Consider the following 19357-nt stretch of genomic DNA (forward strand, 5'->3'; position numbering starts at 1 on the left):
AAGATAATAGTGATAGCAAAGGTAGTCAGTGTGTGTGTTGCCGAGGTGTGACAGTGATGAGATGATCTGGAGACCAAGGATTATGAATGACACATTAGTAGAAACGTGTGAAATGAGTTAGGAGGAAGAATGATGGACTGTATTTGAATAGTTTTGGGGGGGGGGTGAGTCATTTGAAGAGACTGCTGCTGGAAGGATGAGTAATGAGTGCAGAGAATGAATCTGAGCAAGTAAGGAAGGAGAGATTGAAGTGGTGCTTATGAATGAAGAAGTGGGTACCATGAGTGTAGAGAATGAAAGAAGACGTGTGCAGTCAAACAAGAGAAACGGGGAGACTCAGGTTGGACAGGAGAAACACAGCGTGAGAAAGGTTGATGCTCCAAGAGGATGTGAATATATGTGTAGATAAAAAGGGAATGAGATGACCTGGGATGTATATAAAACAGTTGGATTTGAAGAAAGTTCTGGGATGAAAGTTCAGTATGAGCAGCAGTTAGCTTATGAAGCCAAAAAAATCCTAGGGAATTCTTTTGATATGTAGCTAGCAAAAAACAATTATCGTAGGATGACACTGATTGCAGAAAATGGTATAAGGACAACTGCTGCAGAGTATATACTTGAGATATTTAATGAGCAGTTCTTAAAGGTCTTTCATCTAGGTGTATGTGACATTAAGAGTTTGAGAGTAGGAGATGAGGAAGAAAGGAGAGACTGACCGTGAGTGAGGAAGAAGTATATAGGAAATTAAGCAAATTTAATATTATTAAGCCTGTGGGACTGATGATAAGAATTGCATATTCTGAAGGAATGTGTCAAGGAGTTGATATCTGCCTTGACATATTTGTTTAATATGAGTTTACATTGGATCAAGTTCCAAAAGAGTGGAAGGAAGACCAGACTGTACCACTTCATAAAGGAGGTTACAGAATTCAAACATCAAATTATAGGCCAATTTAATTATAAATTATAAATTATAGGCCAAATTTAATCACATCAGGTGATGTGATTAAAATGTTGGAAAGAATGGTGAGAATCAGGATCCAGACTTGGACTGATTCTCTATCTTTATCTTGGACTGATTCTCACCATTCTTTATCACTGTATTATCTTAGATAAAACAGCATGGATTTGCTAAAGGGAGGTCATGTTTTAATAATCTACTTATTTATTACAATAAGGTAACAGCAGCATTGAATGCGAGATGAATGCACATTCAATGCTGCATGAGATGATGAATGTGAGATGAATGCAAAGGCTTTTGATAGATTACTGCATAATTAGTTGATAGTCAAAATAGAGTGGTTGATATTAGCTTAGTCCATTGGATTGGAGATTGGCTGTCTGATAAGTATCAACAATAATGCATGGGGAGGAACAATATCCCAGATGAGGAAAGGCACTAGTGGTGTGCCTCAGAGGTCTGATTTAGAGGCATTGCTCTTTAACCTGTATGTTAATGATATTGGTAAGATTTGAATTGGGATATATAGCTGTTTGCAGATGATGCAAAGTTGGGATGACCAATGAGGAGTACAGCAAATCTTGTTGCCTTACAAGACTTGAAAAGACTTGTAAGGTCCCACTCCCATGATCATTCAGTAAATGGTCATGGGGGTGGGGATACCAGTTCAGTGTTGCAAGATGTAAGGCTTTAAAATATGGAAAACAAAGATGGGATGTAGAATTTACTCTTTGTGGAGATATATTGTTATAGGTGGAGGAAATATAAGAGGTCATGGTATGATGGTGAATAAGGATCTGTAATTTAGAGGACATATTACCAAAATGGTGAGGACAACAACAAATTCTGGGAATGATGCAAAAGACACTGACTTATAAAAGTAAGGAGATTCTAATTATATTTTATAAGGTTCTGATTAGGCCACGTATGGACTACTGTGCGCAGATTTGGTTGCCTGGTTTTCAAAAGGATGAAGATATGTTGGAGAGGGTCCAGAGGCGATTGACCAAATTAGTTTCTTATTTCTAGAATGTTAATTATTATTGTTTTGTGACAACTCCAAGGAGTCCAAAGACTCATTGTGGGAGAGCACCTACTCTACAAATCTATCTCCACCATTTAATTCATCAACTACGCCAACCGCTACTATCATCTACACCAATGCTATCTACTGCCTGCCACCTCCAGTGGTATTTTTTTTGTCTGTAAATTGTGTGTTCTGAAGGTTGATGTGTCTGTATGGGGGATGAAAATCCCGAGTTTCCAGGAAAAAATAATCCTGCTACCTGTGTTTGATATCGACTAACTCGCCTTCAATTAAAAAAAAATATATATAAAGATTCCTTTTGTCACAAAGTGAATTGAACTTAGGTCTTTTCCAATCAAATGGCACAATATACTGTTGTTCTTCCAATTGCACTATGGAGGCACTGAAGAAAGTATGAAGAAGGTAGTTAAATATGAAGAAAGGTTGAGGTGATGCAATTTGCAGAGTCTGCTGGATAGGAGGAACAGGGATGATATGATAGAGACAGAAGTTACTAAGAGGTTGTTATAGGATTAATGTTGAGTTTTTTTTTTTCATAAAATGGTGAGCTATTGTGGAGAACAGGAGGTCATCCCTGGAAGCTGTATAAGTGATCAAGGGAGTGAGAAGCAGGATTTTTCATGGAGAATTGTGAATGATTGGAATGCATTCCTCGGAGCATAGTGTTGCAAAAGAATTTAAATGTGTTTAAGGCATGGTATGATGCACTGTGTGTATGACAAAAGGGACCTCTCTTAGATGAGTGTGTGACTCCATGCAGTCTTAGGATGATAATAATAATAATAAATATGAATAACTCCCTTATCTCTGCTTGTTACTGTGTTTTTCAATATAGTATGCCCATACTTGCTTGAGCTTCGCTTGGCACAAAGTCAAGCGAAGAATAGTCGATTCATGCTGAAGGGTAGAAAGAAATGAAGGATGTACAAATTGGTCGCAAACAACCGAAATCATGTGCTTTATAGGTAAAATTTTCCAATTGTTATACAAGCAAAATAGTTACCACCTTAAAAACTACAATGATCATAAAAGAGAAGTTAATTTTCCGACGTGTAATAATAAACAACTCATCCCACAATAAGGTTTGATTACCCTATTATCGGAATGGATTCTCCTTCTGTTGACATGTGCAGAAGTGTCAAAGGATCTGGTATCTGTGGGCGTACTATAGCCAGATAATCTTATGGGATACCTTAGCATATGTCCTCTAAGTTCATCTATTTCCTGGAATACTGTTCCATCAGTGTGGTACACAGTTTGTAATCTATTCATCCCAAAATGCATAAATTTACATTTCCCCAAATTAAACTGAACCTATTATCTTTTGTACATAGTGACAGCCTGTTGAAATTGTCCTGCATGCTCTTCACATATCCTTGATTAACTATTACTTTGCCTAATTTCACATCATCAGCAAACAAGCGAATATTTCCATTCAGGTTATTTCCTATATTATTTATGTACAAAATAAACAGCACTGGTCCCACCTTGTGACACACCACTATATACACCACTTTTTGATATCTGTCCAGCAGCCACCCTCTTATTCATATAACCAGTGTCCATCTTATCCATCCCCATTTGTTCTAAATTATGTGATAGAGTTCTTTATAAAATCCAACAGAATCATGTTGCCATTTCCTTTATTCAACTCGATTGTTACTCTATTATATAAAGTTGGCAAATTACTTAGACATGATCACCCCTTCACCAAGGCATGTTGCCCTTCAGAAAGTATCATATTTTTATCCACCCATTATTGAATTTTTTTTTTTTTTTTTTGGAAAAAAAATGCCGTTGGTGTATGTGACGATGGTAGGGGTGGTTTGCTGTAGTTGGTGGAGACGGAGAGTTGTAGAGTAGATGCTCTTCCCCCAGTGAGTCTTTAGACTCCTTGGAGTTGTCAAGTAATAATAATAATAATAATTTTTCCAGTACTTTTATGACCATGCCTGAAATCCTGATTAGTCTATGATATGCCACTGCCATCTTAGAACCTCCCTTATGCAAGAGAATTATTTTGACCACCTTTCTCTCCCTTGGAACTCTACCAGAACTGACTTAAAGAGCCTAGCCAGAGGCATATATAAGTAAACAATAATTAAGATAATTTCTAGAAGCAGTGCTTCACTCATAAAACATGGGATTCATTTTTATTCACTTTGAAATAAACAGAACTGAATTTGGTTTGCTTATGTGTCTACACTTTCAGAAGGCCGAACTTTTAGAAAACTGTGTGTAGTGAATTACATCCCCCCCCCATCTCTCCCACATACAACAATACTATACATAGATGAAAACAACTTAATGAAGTTTTATTGTATCAATATATATAGCCTAATTTCCTAACAGTCTATTTTAGCATTTTATTTCTGAGAAATAAACTCCATAATCTAATTTTTAATTTTGTTGGAAATCAGTAGGTTGGGAAGAAGAAATTAGATTAAGTGATTTTGAAACTTTGTTAGATCTGCATTTCATGTTCTTGATGTGGCAGCAGCTTTATTTCATATTGAAATGTATGAGAAATATTGTTATAGCACAGGCATTCTGCAAAGACGATCATTGCAGAAGGCTCATGCTATCCAAATAATAACTGCCATACTTCCTTTGAATATATTCCAAAACAAGCATTCATGGTACTTTGCATCCTGTTCCATACATTTGCTATTCTCCATGTGAAAAATCTAGTCCTAATAACTTGATATGGTGATATCCAGATGTGGATAATTTCTGTTTGATCTCGTTTCTATGGCTAATTTTAAATATTACTTGAACTGTTCCAGATAATTTCTAGAATAATGATCAATGATGATGAACAGCCTATTTTTCTACCCACTGCAGGGTGAAGGCCTCTCCCATTGTGGGAGGTTTGGGTCTACTACTCCCATGGTGACCCAGTCCATATTGGGAGAGTGTATCTATACTTGGGTGAATGACTGTATGAAGGTGGAAGATAATCACAAACATCCATGCCTATGCAGGATTTGAACCCATAGCCACTTGGCTGGAGAGCAGCCAAGAGGCTAATCACTCAGCCAACCAATGACCAATACTATGTTTAAAAAAAGTGATCTTAACTGAATGCATGGTCTACTGGCCCTGAGTTCTCCAAAAACATCTGCTGTGATAATAGCAAGAATTCCATTGGCATTCTGATCTCGTGATTAAACATCTTTATCATTTGTTCTTATGTATTGCAAGTCACAGCTGCCTAGCATTTCATATAGATCAAGAAGAAGTTTCTTATTTCTCCTTGAACAGAATCAAGATTTGTTGCTGTTTGTGTGGTATAAGTGCAGTATTGTTTTCTTAGAGATATCAGAGATTCAGGACAATGTACTACTAACGAAAATAATGAATTGCAGTGCTCTTTAATGATTTTTGGCCTATCTGATTTTAGTTTTGGTAGATTTTATGGGCACATATTAGGCAATAACTAGAAAATTATTATTTTATTAGATCTTCTGTCGTTTCTTATTGTAATTATAATAATTATAAATTGTTACACATCTCAACGATGTGCTAGAACTCATTGCACACACCGCACAATCTATGTTGTGCAGAGCTGTTTCATATTAATCAACCTTGCAAATATAGTTTGTCTATTAACTGTATGTTATCTGGTCAGTTTGCTGTTTTACACAAATAAAAACGATGATTTTTTTTTCTCTAAGAAAAAACCTGCTATCACCAAAGGACGTAAGTCCTTCATACAAGTCACACTGTCATTCTGAATTCAGGTATGGAGAATTTGCTCTATTTATAGACCAAACTTTTATTTTTTTAACAGTAACATTTATTTCAGATGTTTTAATCTGTATTATTGTTCAAAAATATATGTAGTTTTCTTTCATTCTTTTTTTCTTTTTTTACCTTTTTTTTAGTACACAATATCATTTTGTTCTGATTCTTTTCAGGAGGAGATGTTGCCTATTCATTCACTCCCTCTGAATATGATACCACAGATGTTTATCCTGATTTTTCAATTTCTTATATAAACTTTTTTTTTGTTCTGTTCGTTTAGAATTAAAATATTTACAGCATTTTTAATTTCTTAGGCAGGCTCGTTTACCTTAGAGAAAAGGACTTTAGTTATGTTTTATTTTGTGCCAGATGGTTTTCAAGTTGGTGTGCAAATGCATCAAAAAGCTGGAATTATTGCAGCTTTTTGATATATTATGAGTATTAACCTCTCCCTTCTTCAGATTAATTTTAGATGAAACTCTGAAGAAGGTTTGCTGAAATGCTAACTTTCACCACCAGCTCTTGCAAATACTCCTCTTCACTAAACTTTTAGAATATATGAACTCCAAAAACAAGAACTGAACAATATTTAAGATATATAACAGGGATGGCCAACTATGGGTCCTTTTGGAGCCAAAATAATTCCGGTAAGACTTAGAAGAGCTGCAACCTTTGACTGATGCATTGGTACGGGAGTAAGTGAATGCATAGCAAGGTTGTAACGAGTTATAGTGCCAAGAGTGACATTGTTAACGAATGGTCGGAAATGAGTTTCAAACAAAGAGCTGTGATTGAATTTTGTGTTAAACTTGGTAAAGGTTTTACCAAAACGCATGAAATGCTTCAAAAAGCATACGGGGATGAATGCTTATCTCGTACTCAAGTTTACGAGTGGTTTAAGCAATTTCAAAGTGGTCGTGAGACGCTTGAGGATGACAAAAAGCCGAGCAGTCCAAAAACTGGACTGAGCAAAGTTAACATCCAAAAAGTGCACGATTTCAACAAAGAAAACCCTAAATCGCCCATGAGATTGATTGAAGATGAATTGGAGATTCCAAATTCAACTGTGTTCAACATTTTGAATGAGAGTTTGGGCCTTCGTAAATTAAATTCGCAATTTGTTCCCCACAAGTTACCACGACCAAAAAATGTATCAAATTGAACACTGCAAGGACCTCATTAAAACCACTCGTAAGGACTCAAACTTTCTTGAAACAATCGTTACTGGTGACAAAACATGGTGTTTTGAGTATGAGCCCGAAATAAAGCACCAGAGTGCTGAGTGGAGACCACCAGAAGAGGGACATCCGAAAAAAAAACAAGTCGCTTGGAGAGGTCAAAAGTAAAGACAATGCTGATTTGTTTCTAGGATTCCAAGGCATTATCCACAAAAAATTTGTTCCGCCTGGCCAAACAGTCAGTGGTGAGTTTATCTCGAAGTTTTGAAGCGATTGATAGCAAAAATTCGTCGCGTATGGCATGAATATCGTGATGCAGGCAGCTTGTCACTTTTGCACGATAATGCACCATCTCATCGTTTGAACATTGTGAGACAGTTTTTGAGCAAAAACCAAGTTTGTGTGTTGGATCACTCACCATATTAACCTGATTTAGCACACTGTGACTTCTTTCTCTTCCCCCAGTTTCATTTGTCGATGAAACCATTGAAAACGTTCAAGCAGCAGTAATCATGACCCCTCAACAGTATCCCAAAAACGATATAAAAATCTCATTTAACAAATTAATTGGCCATGCCAAATGCTGTATCGAAGCTGAGGGAGAGTATATTGATTGAAATAAATGATTTGAATAATTATAATTGGCCTGTGTTTTATTTTCTATCAAAAGTTCGGTTTCTTTTTGGACAGAGAGTGTATTGTCTTAAATGAATATATCTAAAAATTATTTGAAATGATAATAGCATTCATAATTCTGCAGCATTTATGTGATGAAAATTTGACTATGAAAACTTTTCGTTTATGTGATAATTAATAGATAATAAATCTACAGTAAAACAGCAGGAAGTTTGATGCCATAAAACATAGTTCAGTAAAATTTAAAAGATTATGATTTTTATAATAATGAGACAGAAGAAAAAGTGAATTATTAAACTATTTAATTTCAGCAATAAATCCTTGTTGGTTTAGTCAGTGTTCTCATCTTTGTGTTCTTGCTCCAAATGGAGACCATCGCTGTCTGTGCCCAAAAGGTTTTCTTTTAGAAAGAGAGAAATGTATAGGTAAGCAGCTAATAAATTCAATTCCAAGTACAAATATATTTTTTCATCGATTAAGGATGTTATATGAAAAGAGTCAGGGTAAAATTATACAGATATAAAATAATTCCCTCTTGGGGTACAGAGGCTTCCTTGTTTTAATAAGTAATACATTAAATGAAATTTTCGTGCTTTTTTGTGGGGTGAGAGATAATGGTATAAGAAAAAAATATTTAAATATGCAGCTGGATCAGCAAGATTAATGCTTTGTTCTAGTGTATTCTAAATCAGTAAGGGTTTAACTGATATGCAGGTGTTTGCAGATGATGCAAAATTAGGGAGAGCAATGGATAGGCTTATGTGTTCATCACACATGTTGAATTGGATTTAAACAGTATTGAATCGAACACAGATTGATAAGAAAATAACTATTTATTAACTTAAAAGATAATAGTTCACTGTTATTATATCCAGCATCTTCAGAGCACACAAACAAAGTCTTGCATTGCAAGACAACCACAATTCGGTGTAACAGTGGAGCTAGTATAAATAATTGCAGCGTGCAACACAAGACCAAAGTCCTAATACGGAGCCATCTGAGTTTAAAAAAAAAAACAGTAGTCCAAAGTTTTGAAAAAAATATAGTAGTCCAAATAGTAGTCCTTGAAAGTTTTGAAAAATAGTAGTCCAAAGTTTTGAAAAAAATAAAATAAAAATAAATAAATATTAATTTGGTCTTAGGATGACAGTCTCCCAAATCTTTGGTAGATTTATACAGCCATACTTGTTAAGGTTCGGAGTATGTTTTAAGGCTTCTGTTGATTCCAGGAACAACCTCTCTGACTTGTAGAAGCTTCTGTGCAGTACTTTTGTTTTTTTCCAATTGATCCTGTGTGCCAGGGTATCCAAAGCATGGTCTGCCAGACCATGCCATAGCAAAAGTGCCAGATATATTTTTTGTGTTCACTGAGGAGGATGTCCACAGTTCTTCCTGTCTGTTTGTAGTAGGCTTGATGACAAGAACATGGCACTTCATAGACCTGGATGTGATAAAGGAGTGAATCTATCCTTAGGTGAATGGTTGAAAGTTGCTAATTTCACATAAGGTTTAAATACGGTGTGCAGTTGGTGTTTGTTAAGCACCCTAGATATCTTTTCAGATGTGCCTTTAATGTATGGGATGGTGATAGTTTTGTTGTAGTCTTCTGTGGTAGATAGTGGGGGAGATTTCTGAGTAGCATTTAGTATTTTATCTATCTTATGGGATTATAGCCGATGGTTAGGAAGGTGTGGCGCAGGTGAGAAAGTTCAGCAGTGAGAGCAATGTCATTGGAACAGATTGCTCTAGTTCTATGGGTTAGTGTTTTTTAGATACCATATTGTTGAGAAGGGTGATGGTGTGATTGTTTGTGTAAATATCTCCCTGTGTGTGTGTGGGTTTTCTAACTGAAAATGATAAGGAACAATCTTCTGGAAGACGTATGATCAGTGTATCCAGGAAGGGCAGGCAGTCATTGGCTTCTGGTTCCATTGTAAAGTGGATTTTAGGGCGCTGGCTATTTAGATACACTAAAAATGTATTCAATGTGTCTGGGACATGTGGCCAAATAGCAAACACATCATCAACATAGTGTAGCCAGAGACTAGGTTTGAGAGTGGCTGTGTTGATAGCTAGCTTTTCCAGATGTTCTATGTAGAAGTTGGCTAAGGGGGATCCCATAGCTGTCCCATCTAATTGTTTGTATGAAGATTTGAGTAGATTCATGAATGGGCAGGTAAGTGGAATTATCAGTTCAGTGATACAAAGCATAAGGTTCTTAAATTTGGTGGGGAAACTTTATAGGAAAGAGGAGATGACAGATCTGGGAATGGTGGTGGACAAGGACCAAAAATTCAGGGCCCCCATATTGCACAAGTTGTGAAGGCATTGTGCCATCTAATGGCAATGATGCGGAGGACCCTGATATGCAGAGAGAGAGGCTGTGATGTGATGCCATTGTATAATTCTTGATCTGACTTCATATGGATAAATGTGCACAGATTTGGTCACTGGGTTTTCATGCTGGTAAAGATATGTTAGAAAGGGTCCAGAGAAGATTTACAAAGGTGGCAAGTGGTCTTTGGAATGTGGAGTACGAGGATAGATTGAGAGAATGTAAATTGCAAAGTCTCATGAATAGGAGGAGAAAGGGGGGGGATACGATTAAGTTATATAAATTAGTCAGTGGGTTGTTATCAGGTTGACATTGAAGAGATTTTTCATAGAATAGACGAAATGGATAGAACAAATGGCCATCCCTGGAAACTGTATAAGGAAGATGTGAGCAGAGGAGTGAGGAGAAGGTTATTTGCATGGCAAGTGGTTGGTGAGTGGAATGCATTGCCTGAGTGTGTTGTGAGCGTAGACACATTGAATCATTTTAAGGCACGGTTGGATGAGCTTTGTATGTGATAGTGTGAACCTCCCACTATGAGTCTCTGATTCCATGGAGATTGGGTATTATTAATAATAAAAAACAATCTAAATGTAATTTTAAAAATAAAACATATCAAGTTAAAAATGGTACTGAACTTAATAGTTCATGAACTCAACTTTATGTCATCCAAAGTAGTAATGATACCTAACTTTTTTTTTTTGTGTCCAATGATAGTAAGAGTATGCATGTTTTGCCTATGTATGGGCTTATGGTTGGCAGTGAAGAAAAGGCAGTCTCTCTCTCTATATCTGTGTATATATTTGATTAAAGTTTATAAGGCAGAACACTGAATAAGTTGATAACATTTATTTGCTTAGTAGTTACATGATATTTCATCCCAGTTGCACAGTATTCTTCAGGTGTAAATATGCAAACTAGTAGACAAAACAGAGGACTGACTATGGTGACAACACACACATATATCTATATCTATGTGTGCACATGCGTGCATGCATTGATATTCTACATTGATCTTGTTCTTACTGCCATCTTTGCTACTCTTGCAGTGTACCAACAATGGTTTTTTTGATAAACAAATTGTACAGTTCAAATACCATATCTAACAAAAGAAATAATAAATACTAAATGCTGTTATACTTGTTTAAAAAAATATAAATAAATAAAAAAAATTCCTATCCCACTCTGCCTTTATTGATTTTCCTCTCCTGCAGGAAGGCAAATTCAGCATTTTCACATACCTCTGTCAGATAAGTTATGAACCTGAACATTCATACTTCATGTCTTTTCTTTCCACTTTCTTGTCTGCACTTTCTCACCTAGCCAGTTCTGTTTCCCTCCCCTTGCTTATCAAATTGATTTGAACTTGCCTTTAATTCTAATACCAGTAAAAGTTGAGGTTACTTAATTTCCTACCACCTACCATGAGATTTTCTCATGAAAGCTCTGCACATTGGAGCTTCCTTGGAGCTCCATGTGTGTGGTTCTTGAGTTTGGTCATCTTGCAGCATGCCAAGAACTGTGTATTTTGCTCCTCATTTTTTATCCATAACTGATTTGAAGAAGAAGAAAGGAGAGCATTAAGTTGTAAGCTGAAAGACACTTCATATTCTTCCCAACAAAAATATGTAATCTTTTGCTCAAAATTAATTTTATCATTTATATATATATTGTGCTTTTGTTGTTCTGCCTCTTCAGGAAAATATGCACCAAAAGGCATTAGAAAGAATAGTACAGCTTTTACTTATGACAATGACTCTATGATATTAGAATTGCTGTTCCTCCTCTAAAAATCCTAGGTTTCAGGCATCAGGTATTACAAAAGATCAGCTCCTGTGCTGTTATCATTCTTCCTTGGTGGCTTTATATTAAGTTATGTAAATTTTGCCATCCATTCACTTATTAACATAATGCTTTGACAAATCCAATTTCTTCTCTATAGAGAAGAAAAAAAAGAAGAAAAGACAACCTGTGATTACATTAGTGCTGTGTATGGGGCGCAGGTGAGGATTGATATAGAAGTTTATAGACTTTTCTTTGAAGAATTGCAGGTAGTTGGAAATAATTCACGAGGAAAGCTGTTCCAGAGAACAGAGGCAGATGGAATAAAAGATGAAAAGGAGAAGGAGGTTCAGTGTGTTTGCAGTTGTACAGTAAAGAGATGCTGAGCACCTGTTTCTCTTGTATTAACCAGTGTAACAGAAAGTGGTGGAATGATGGTTACCAGTTCATTGGTGCAATCACCATTGAAATACCTGTAGAATAGACAGAGTGCAGAAACATTGTATCTTTGAGATACAATGTTTCTGCACTCTGTGCAGCAACCCCCCCCCCCCCCATCTATAAGTTGAATTGCTCTCCTCCAGACATCAAGGATTTTTAGGGAAGTTCTAAGTGCCCTAAACATTGTGACCAGTATTCTAAAGATACACAGATTTGAAATTTGTCATGTGCTTAGGTCAGGAGAGACTGGAGGTAAAACAGGATCAGATCTCTCCAGGTGGAGAGATCTGATCCTGTCTGGTAATTTGTGTATCACTGAGAAGTAAGCTGAGATCTCTTTTTGTCAGAGAAAAGGCAAGACAGCATTTGGTTGGAATTGAAGGTGATCTGATTTTCCTTGCTCCATTGAAGGATACTTGCTCCATTGATACTTAGATCAATGTTTAACAGACTGGTAGTTGATGATCTTGAAGCTTGGGGGGATGTCTGAGCACTATGTGGTTGTCAAATGAGTAGGATGAATGCAGAATATCATCATCTGCAATGCTCTGAATAGGATTAGTGATGATTGTGAGTAGGTCGTTTATGCACAGGAGAAAGAAAACAAGTGATAGGACCACCATGACACACTGTGAATGATCAGAGAGAAAGCTGGCTAGCTAATTACAGAGAGTGGCAGGCAGACCAAAGGATGGCAATTTTTTAGGCACATCCAGTTGTAGATGATGTAGGCTGAGGTCAGCAGTGAATCTTGAATGGTGGAATCCATACTTGTGGTTGCTGATTAATTGGTGAGACTATAGGTAGTGGAGAAGTTGGCTATTGATGACTTTCTCCATTATTTTAGAGAGGATTGAGGTGATGATAGTTGGTCAGTAGTTTGATGGTAGACATCTGTCCCCCTTTTTTATTGGAATAGGTTGAATATGTGATTGTTTCCACACTTGGTGATAAGTACATACATATAATACATTGTAGAGAGGATACTAGATGGGTGTTAGCTCTGGAACACAATGTTTGAGAACAAATGCATAGATGTCATTGTGGATATTGTGATCACCTAGCATGATGACATCGCTATTTGGATATTGCTGATGATCAACTTCATGGAAAGGAAGGTGAAAAGGTCTGAGTGGTTATCAGAGTTTGGAGACTATTAAATGTAGCAAATGAAAATGTTACTGAATGGGAAAAGGAAATTTTGAGCCACATCAGAAGATTCTATAGTCATTCTCTGGAAAGCAATGTCAGATCTCATGAAGGCAAAAGTGACCAAAGGAATCATCAAGTGTGTAATTATGCCATGGAAGGTGGATTCTGTTAGGAGTAAGATGTCTGGTCTGAATGTGGATAATAAATGTCATTTATGATGGTGTTTTCTTGTAATGTTTGTATGTTGTGATTGGTCATGTTGTATCTTTTTTTTTTGTTGTTGGGATTGGTTTTTGAGGGAGATTCATTTTTATCGCACTGGAACTATTTGTAGGATTCGTAAGTTCATTCGTAGTCAGATGTAAAGATAGAGTGGGAACATTTAGTGAGAGGAGATAGACTCTTGAACATCCACATGCAGTGAACACTTTTCTCCTTGCCATAATGTGGCCTCGACAGTGACTTCAGCATGCCGCTACTTGGACTCTCTGTCCGGTGTGGCAGTGGAAATATGTGCTATTTGATGAGAAAGCCTCCCGACTCATTATTGACATGCCCCATGCACTATGTGGAAGCTGAATGCAGAATATCATCATTTAACTGATGTGCTCTCTAAATGGAGGAGGTTTTGGGTCTCTCAGTATGTTTGGCATGCCCTTGAGGGATATCACTTACACAACAGCACAGAGAAAGGGAGGAAGGGATAGAAACTGGAATCCCTGGCCTTGGAGACCAAACATGATATTGTGACATTTTGCCACTTCAAGAGCCTTCAATAAACCCAGTGGTAGCATTTCTTCAGGTGATGGACATCTGCCACCTAGTAGGTCTAGTTTGTATTTTCTCCAACAAAGAGGGAGGGGGGGGGGTATCCTTTTGTAGCAATTCCCTTTTAGTTCATAATGCTCAAAGCATCAGAAACAAAAGGATAAGTTTATGACATTGAAATACACTGATCCTGATTTATACTTATGCTTAGACCAACACTGCTACATACTTAAATTTTCAATAATCTGTTGGTATCACCCTTACACAATTATTTTTCCTCTTGCTTTCCACATAGTGGAAGAACAAGTTCTTTGTCATTTCTACTATGCAAGTTCTTCTCCATTTTATTGTCTACATAAAAATCTTTTTTCACACTGCTTGTCAAATTTCACTGTTCATCCATATCTTCCTACCTTGTCTTTTTGAGTATTAGTATATGGTTGTGCATTGCCTGTGGCAGATATATTTTAACCAATTCCATTGTGCTGTTGTCTTTCCTTCTCTTACAGTTCGTCATCCTGGTATTTGTACAAGCTGACTGTGGAGTTTTAAATAATCACTCATTTTATAGTTTCACATTGTCGCTATTTGACTGAAATCTTTCCCCACTTTATCACCTTCTGATTCTGTGCTGCATGATTGCTCTCACCAGCCAGTGGACTAACAATATCTCCTTCCATTTTCTGAGACTTTCACTAAATCCAATCCTAAAACCTCATATTACTTCCATCATGGACACAGTAGTTACAGTTATCTAGTCAGACATTAAGAGTGGGTTCGTTGTTTTTATAATAGCATAAACTTTCTTTTGAAATTTGAATATAACAAAGCAATCTTTAATTTTACTGTTTTCTTTTTAAGCTGATAAGAAGTCTTCCCAGATTTTTGTTTCAGAAAAAGGAATAGTGTTCCAGATCTTTCCTGGAACAGTTGGACAAGATATTGTTGGCATCCTTCCTATTACCCAGCTATCACAGATAGGTGATCTTGCTTTTGATTGGAAATCGGAAATACTTTACATCAGTGATATTGCAGAAGATGCTATATTTGCTTTTCACGTGCCTACTTTGACTATCAGGTATGTTCAGAAATGGTTGTAAAAATGCATGCAATAATATCATAACTTTGAGGCAAAAAAAAGATTACATATATATATTGATAACTCATTCACTCATACTATACTGACAGTATATAATATTTATTTTTTTTTTTTTTGCAAATTATTTTGTTATCTCTTTACATTCAGAATTGATCATGTGAGACTCTGTATAAAAAATGCTTGCAGTTTATTCTAATTATCAAAAAAAGGTGCAATTCATAATGCTATTGTTTGTATAGTAATCCTATTTTCTTACCAAAATAATTGAATCTAGGGCTGTTTTGGCATAGGAAAAATTTTGTTGTCCTTGTATTTGCATTAAAATAGTTTAACAAAAATTACAAATTTTGATAGTTATTCGAAGCACTAAATTTCATTCAGTTCCATCCAGCCAGTTAGGAATTATCTTGTCAAGATAGTTCATAGGATTACTTAGTTGTTAAAGAACACACTAAACAAGCAGAGAAGAGGAAGTTATTTCCTCTTTACAAGGCTTTGATATATTCACATTTGGATTACTGTTCTCAGGTCTGGTCAAGTGGGTGTCTTGGGGATGAAGAAATAGCAGAGAAGATCCAGAGACAAGTGACCAAAATGGCGAGTTGGTCTGTGGAATGTTCCCCATGGATAGATTGAGGATTTGTGGTTTGCAAAAGTTGGTTGATAGGAGAAAAAAGAGGGGGAGATATGATACCGGCATTTAGTTACTTAAGGATTTTATAGGATTGATACAGAGGAAATGCTTCAGCACTTGGCTAGAGGAGACAGAACAAGAGGTCATCCCTAGAAGTTGAATAAGAGGGTGGCTAATAAGAGTGTGAGGACTAGAATTTTCACATGGAAAGTGGTTAATGAATGGAATGAATTGCTAATCAGTTGTAAGTACTTTGTTTAATGAGTTTAAAGAAGAGGCATGAGAGTTGTATGGATAGTTTTGGTCTCCCACAATGAGTGTTCAGACTCCATGGAGCTGTATAATAATAATAATAATAATCGGAATATTCATCACTGGATATCCTGTTCTAACCATTCACACAATGCCTATCATATCTCCCCTTTAAGTCATTCATATAAGCAAAATCTAGATCTCACATTCTTGATAACCACTCTTATGCATCTTCCATGGATGATCCCTTGTTCTTGCCATTCCTATTATGATTGAAAAAATTTCTTCTATATCTGTGCTGTAAAATCCTTCTTAATCACTTGTTTGTTTCTATTATATCACTGCTTTTCTGCTTATAAACCAAATTTTATAACCCAAAATACTTCATTCTGTTCTTATAGGAAGCATTCTACAGCCTAATATAGCTTATAATATTTTCACTCCATAGTGCATGACTGCAAACTTCTTTCATTGAACTAGCAACCATTCTCTTTTTCCTTTACTATAAGTATTTATATCTTGGTCATCTGTGTAGGATCTTCTCAACCACTTTCTTATTCACAAGAAAGAGAGAGAGAGAGGGGGGAGGTGAACTAATTTGAGCAAAGTAACCCAAATGTAGTCATATCAAGCCTTATAAAGAGGTATATTAAATTCTTTTGTGATATACCCACTTAATAAATAAATATATATATATATATATATATGCATCCAGTAAGTTAAGAGAATGTACAGAGTTGCTGGCAGTGCCTTTGACTTAATTGTTCATGTCTGAGAAAAGTCCCAGTAGATAGAAGAAGGCATCCATAAGAAAATGTACGTCAGCGGCATGGTGGACTTCTGTACGAAAGTCTAGCTCTGCCTTGGATTTTTCGCAGTGGATACATTGTGGAAACTGCTATATGTATGCACCCAGAAGTGTGAAGGATCTGTGGACTGTTTGGGTGAACAAGAAGAATGAAAACATCGACGTTTGTGAAAAGTGTCTAGATAGATTAGAGCGATTAGGAATGGAAGCAAATGTTGAGACTGTAGCAGAAGAGCTTCAGCAGGAGTTCATGAAAATGAAAAACGACCTTCATCTCTTTCAAGAAGAATTGGAAGTGCTCAGTCAGGATATTAAGACTGAGTTAAATGTGTTGAATAGAGAAATTAGGACTATGGAGGTTACTTTAGCTGAAGTAACTAGAACAGGTTTAACACGTTCGCTGCCAACTACAAGTATACTTGTAGTTGGTAAACCAGCTACACAAGCCAGCCACGAGTATACTCGTATGACGCTTACCGCTGGCAACGAGATTACCATACTGACCTTGAAGAAGTGAAAATGCTTGGCTTGTGGAGCTAGCATCAAAACTGTGTATTCTCAGATGGTATATGCTCTGCACAAGCCAACTATGAGTATACTCATATGATGCTGACCTCCGGCAACGAGAGTACCGTACTGACCTTGAAGAAGTGAAATTGCTCGGTGTACAGGAACAGACTATGCCAAAGTAGTGTGGCAGTGAACGTGTTAAGTAAGGAAGAGACTTTGATGAATGATAAAGTAATGAATAGTATGGAAGTGATTGGGAGTCAACAGAATGAAAGTCCAAGAGGTCTAGAAGAAATGAGAAGTTCTGAAAGTGAGAGAGTAAGTAAAAGAGGAGGGAAAGTAATGAAACTGGGAGAGTCACATTGAATAGTATAGAAAATGACAGCAAGTGATGCTTATTTGGGTTTGAATGAAGTTATGAGTGTTATAATATATGATGATTCAATGATTAAGGGTATGGAGGGCAGTATGCCTGAGGAGTTCTTGTCTGGTGAAACAATAAAGAGAGTGACTTTAGCAATAAAGAGAGGGTATGATGCAGAAAAGATGATTGTTACGGTGGTACAAATGACCTGAGTGGTAGTATATTCGGGTAGCAAAAGATTTAAGAACATTGTTAAATATCGTGAACGAGGAAAAGTGTCAAAGGGAGAATAGTGTATGTGCTGCCTCATTTTGACAATTATGAGTCAAGTAGTCGAGCGATGATAATGAATGATATGATTGTAAGAATGTGAAAAAAAGAGGTCTGGAATTTGTTGATGTCTGGAGTTTGTTTGAAGGCAAAAGACAGCCATATGCAAGAAATGGGTTGCATCTGAACATGGAAGGTCATAAGCATTTGAACAAATTACTGTTTTCTAAACAAGTTGACGTAATTGGGCAGGGAAACTAAAATTGAAAAGGTTGAGTGTAAGAGGGAGAAACTTAAGCAGTGAATGTATATTTGTTGATCCTTTTTCACAGAATACATTGAAGAATAGAGTGGATAAAAATCGGCATGGAACTACTGAAATTAGTAGAATGTATATCAATTCTAAAACTGGTACAAGAACTAAAGGGAATCTGCAATATTAGTGTACTAATGCAACTAGCATTTGAAATAAGAGGGAAGAATTTTTGGCATTAGTCAGTGCAATCTCACCAAAAGTTGTAGGCATTAGTGAAACTTGGCTGTCAGTAGAAGATGTGGTTACTGGAATTGAATGTGATGGGTACAGTATTTTCAGGGAGGATAGAATGGGGGGAGAAGTATTGTTGATGATATCTGATGAGTTGCAGCCAAAGAAAGTAGTATATAAAGAGGACAGACGTGTGAATGATAGTTCATTTGAGGCGGTCTGGTGTGAAATAGTGACCAACACAACCAAATATACAGTTGGTTGCTGCTATAGACCAGGGGTTGATATTGAATTCATGCATCAGCAAATTAGCGATCAGTGATTATTATGGGAATTTTTAATTATGGTGATATCAATTGGAAGAAGGAAATATCATGTGGCAAAAAGGAAATGGAATTCATACACCTAAGAGATAATTACTTGAAACAGCACGTGACTGAAGGGACTTATGGTGTGAGAATGTTGGATCTGGTCATAGGTTCAGAGGACATATGCATAAGTAAGATGTCCTCATTACCTCTAACTGGTGAGAGCGATCGTGTGGTATTGACTTGGGAGGTTGCAAAATTTGTGGATTTCTCTCTTAAGAAGGAGTATATACGGAACAGGTTAGTTAATTGAAAGTTTATTTTTCACTTGGTTAGACTATAATAAATTTAGTTTAATCCTTTATCCAAGTGAGAGCAAACAAAATTTGCACCTGAAAATATCTTCAGGACTGAATATGGTGTTGTACTATCTTACCTGGGTAAGTAGTACAACACCAGGCAACTCGCAGCAAAGGTGGATCAAGATACCAACACTCCTATCCCAGTATCTCCCGTAATGCAAAACACATCTCCTTGCGGATATGTATATGTATAATGTTATGCATTAATGGATTGG

The 19357-nt window shown here is 36.5% G+C and overlaps 1 protein-coding gene across 1 annotated transcript in view; it reads left to right on the top strand.

The window, feature by feature from the left end:
• LOC150092758 (low-density lipoprotein receptor-related protein 2-like) overlaps positions 1–19357 on the top strand; it is a 599453-nt gene that overhangs the window by 262431 nt on the left and 317665 nt on the right. Inside the window, exons 12-13 of the mRNA XM_090414271.1 lie at positions 7882–7995; positions 14910–15126. Of these exons, the coding sequence (XP_090270397.1) occupies positions 7882–7995; positions 14910–15126 (331 nt within the window). The remainder of the gene's footprint in view (positions 1–7881; positions 7996–14909; positions 15127–19357) is intronic.

Source organism: Typopeltis vanoorti, chromosome 25 (genome assembly GCF_054136105.1).
Source record: "Typopeltis vanoorti isolate ZY-2024b chromosome 25, IOZ_Tvanoo_1.0, whole genome shotgun sequence".
Taxonomy (NCBI): domain Eukaryota; kingdom Metazoa; phylum Arthropoda; class Arachnida; order Uropygi; family Thelyphonidae; genus Typopeltis; species Typopeltis vanoorti.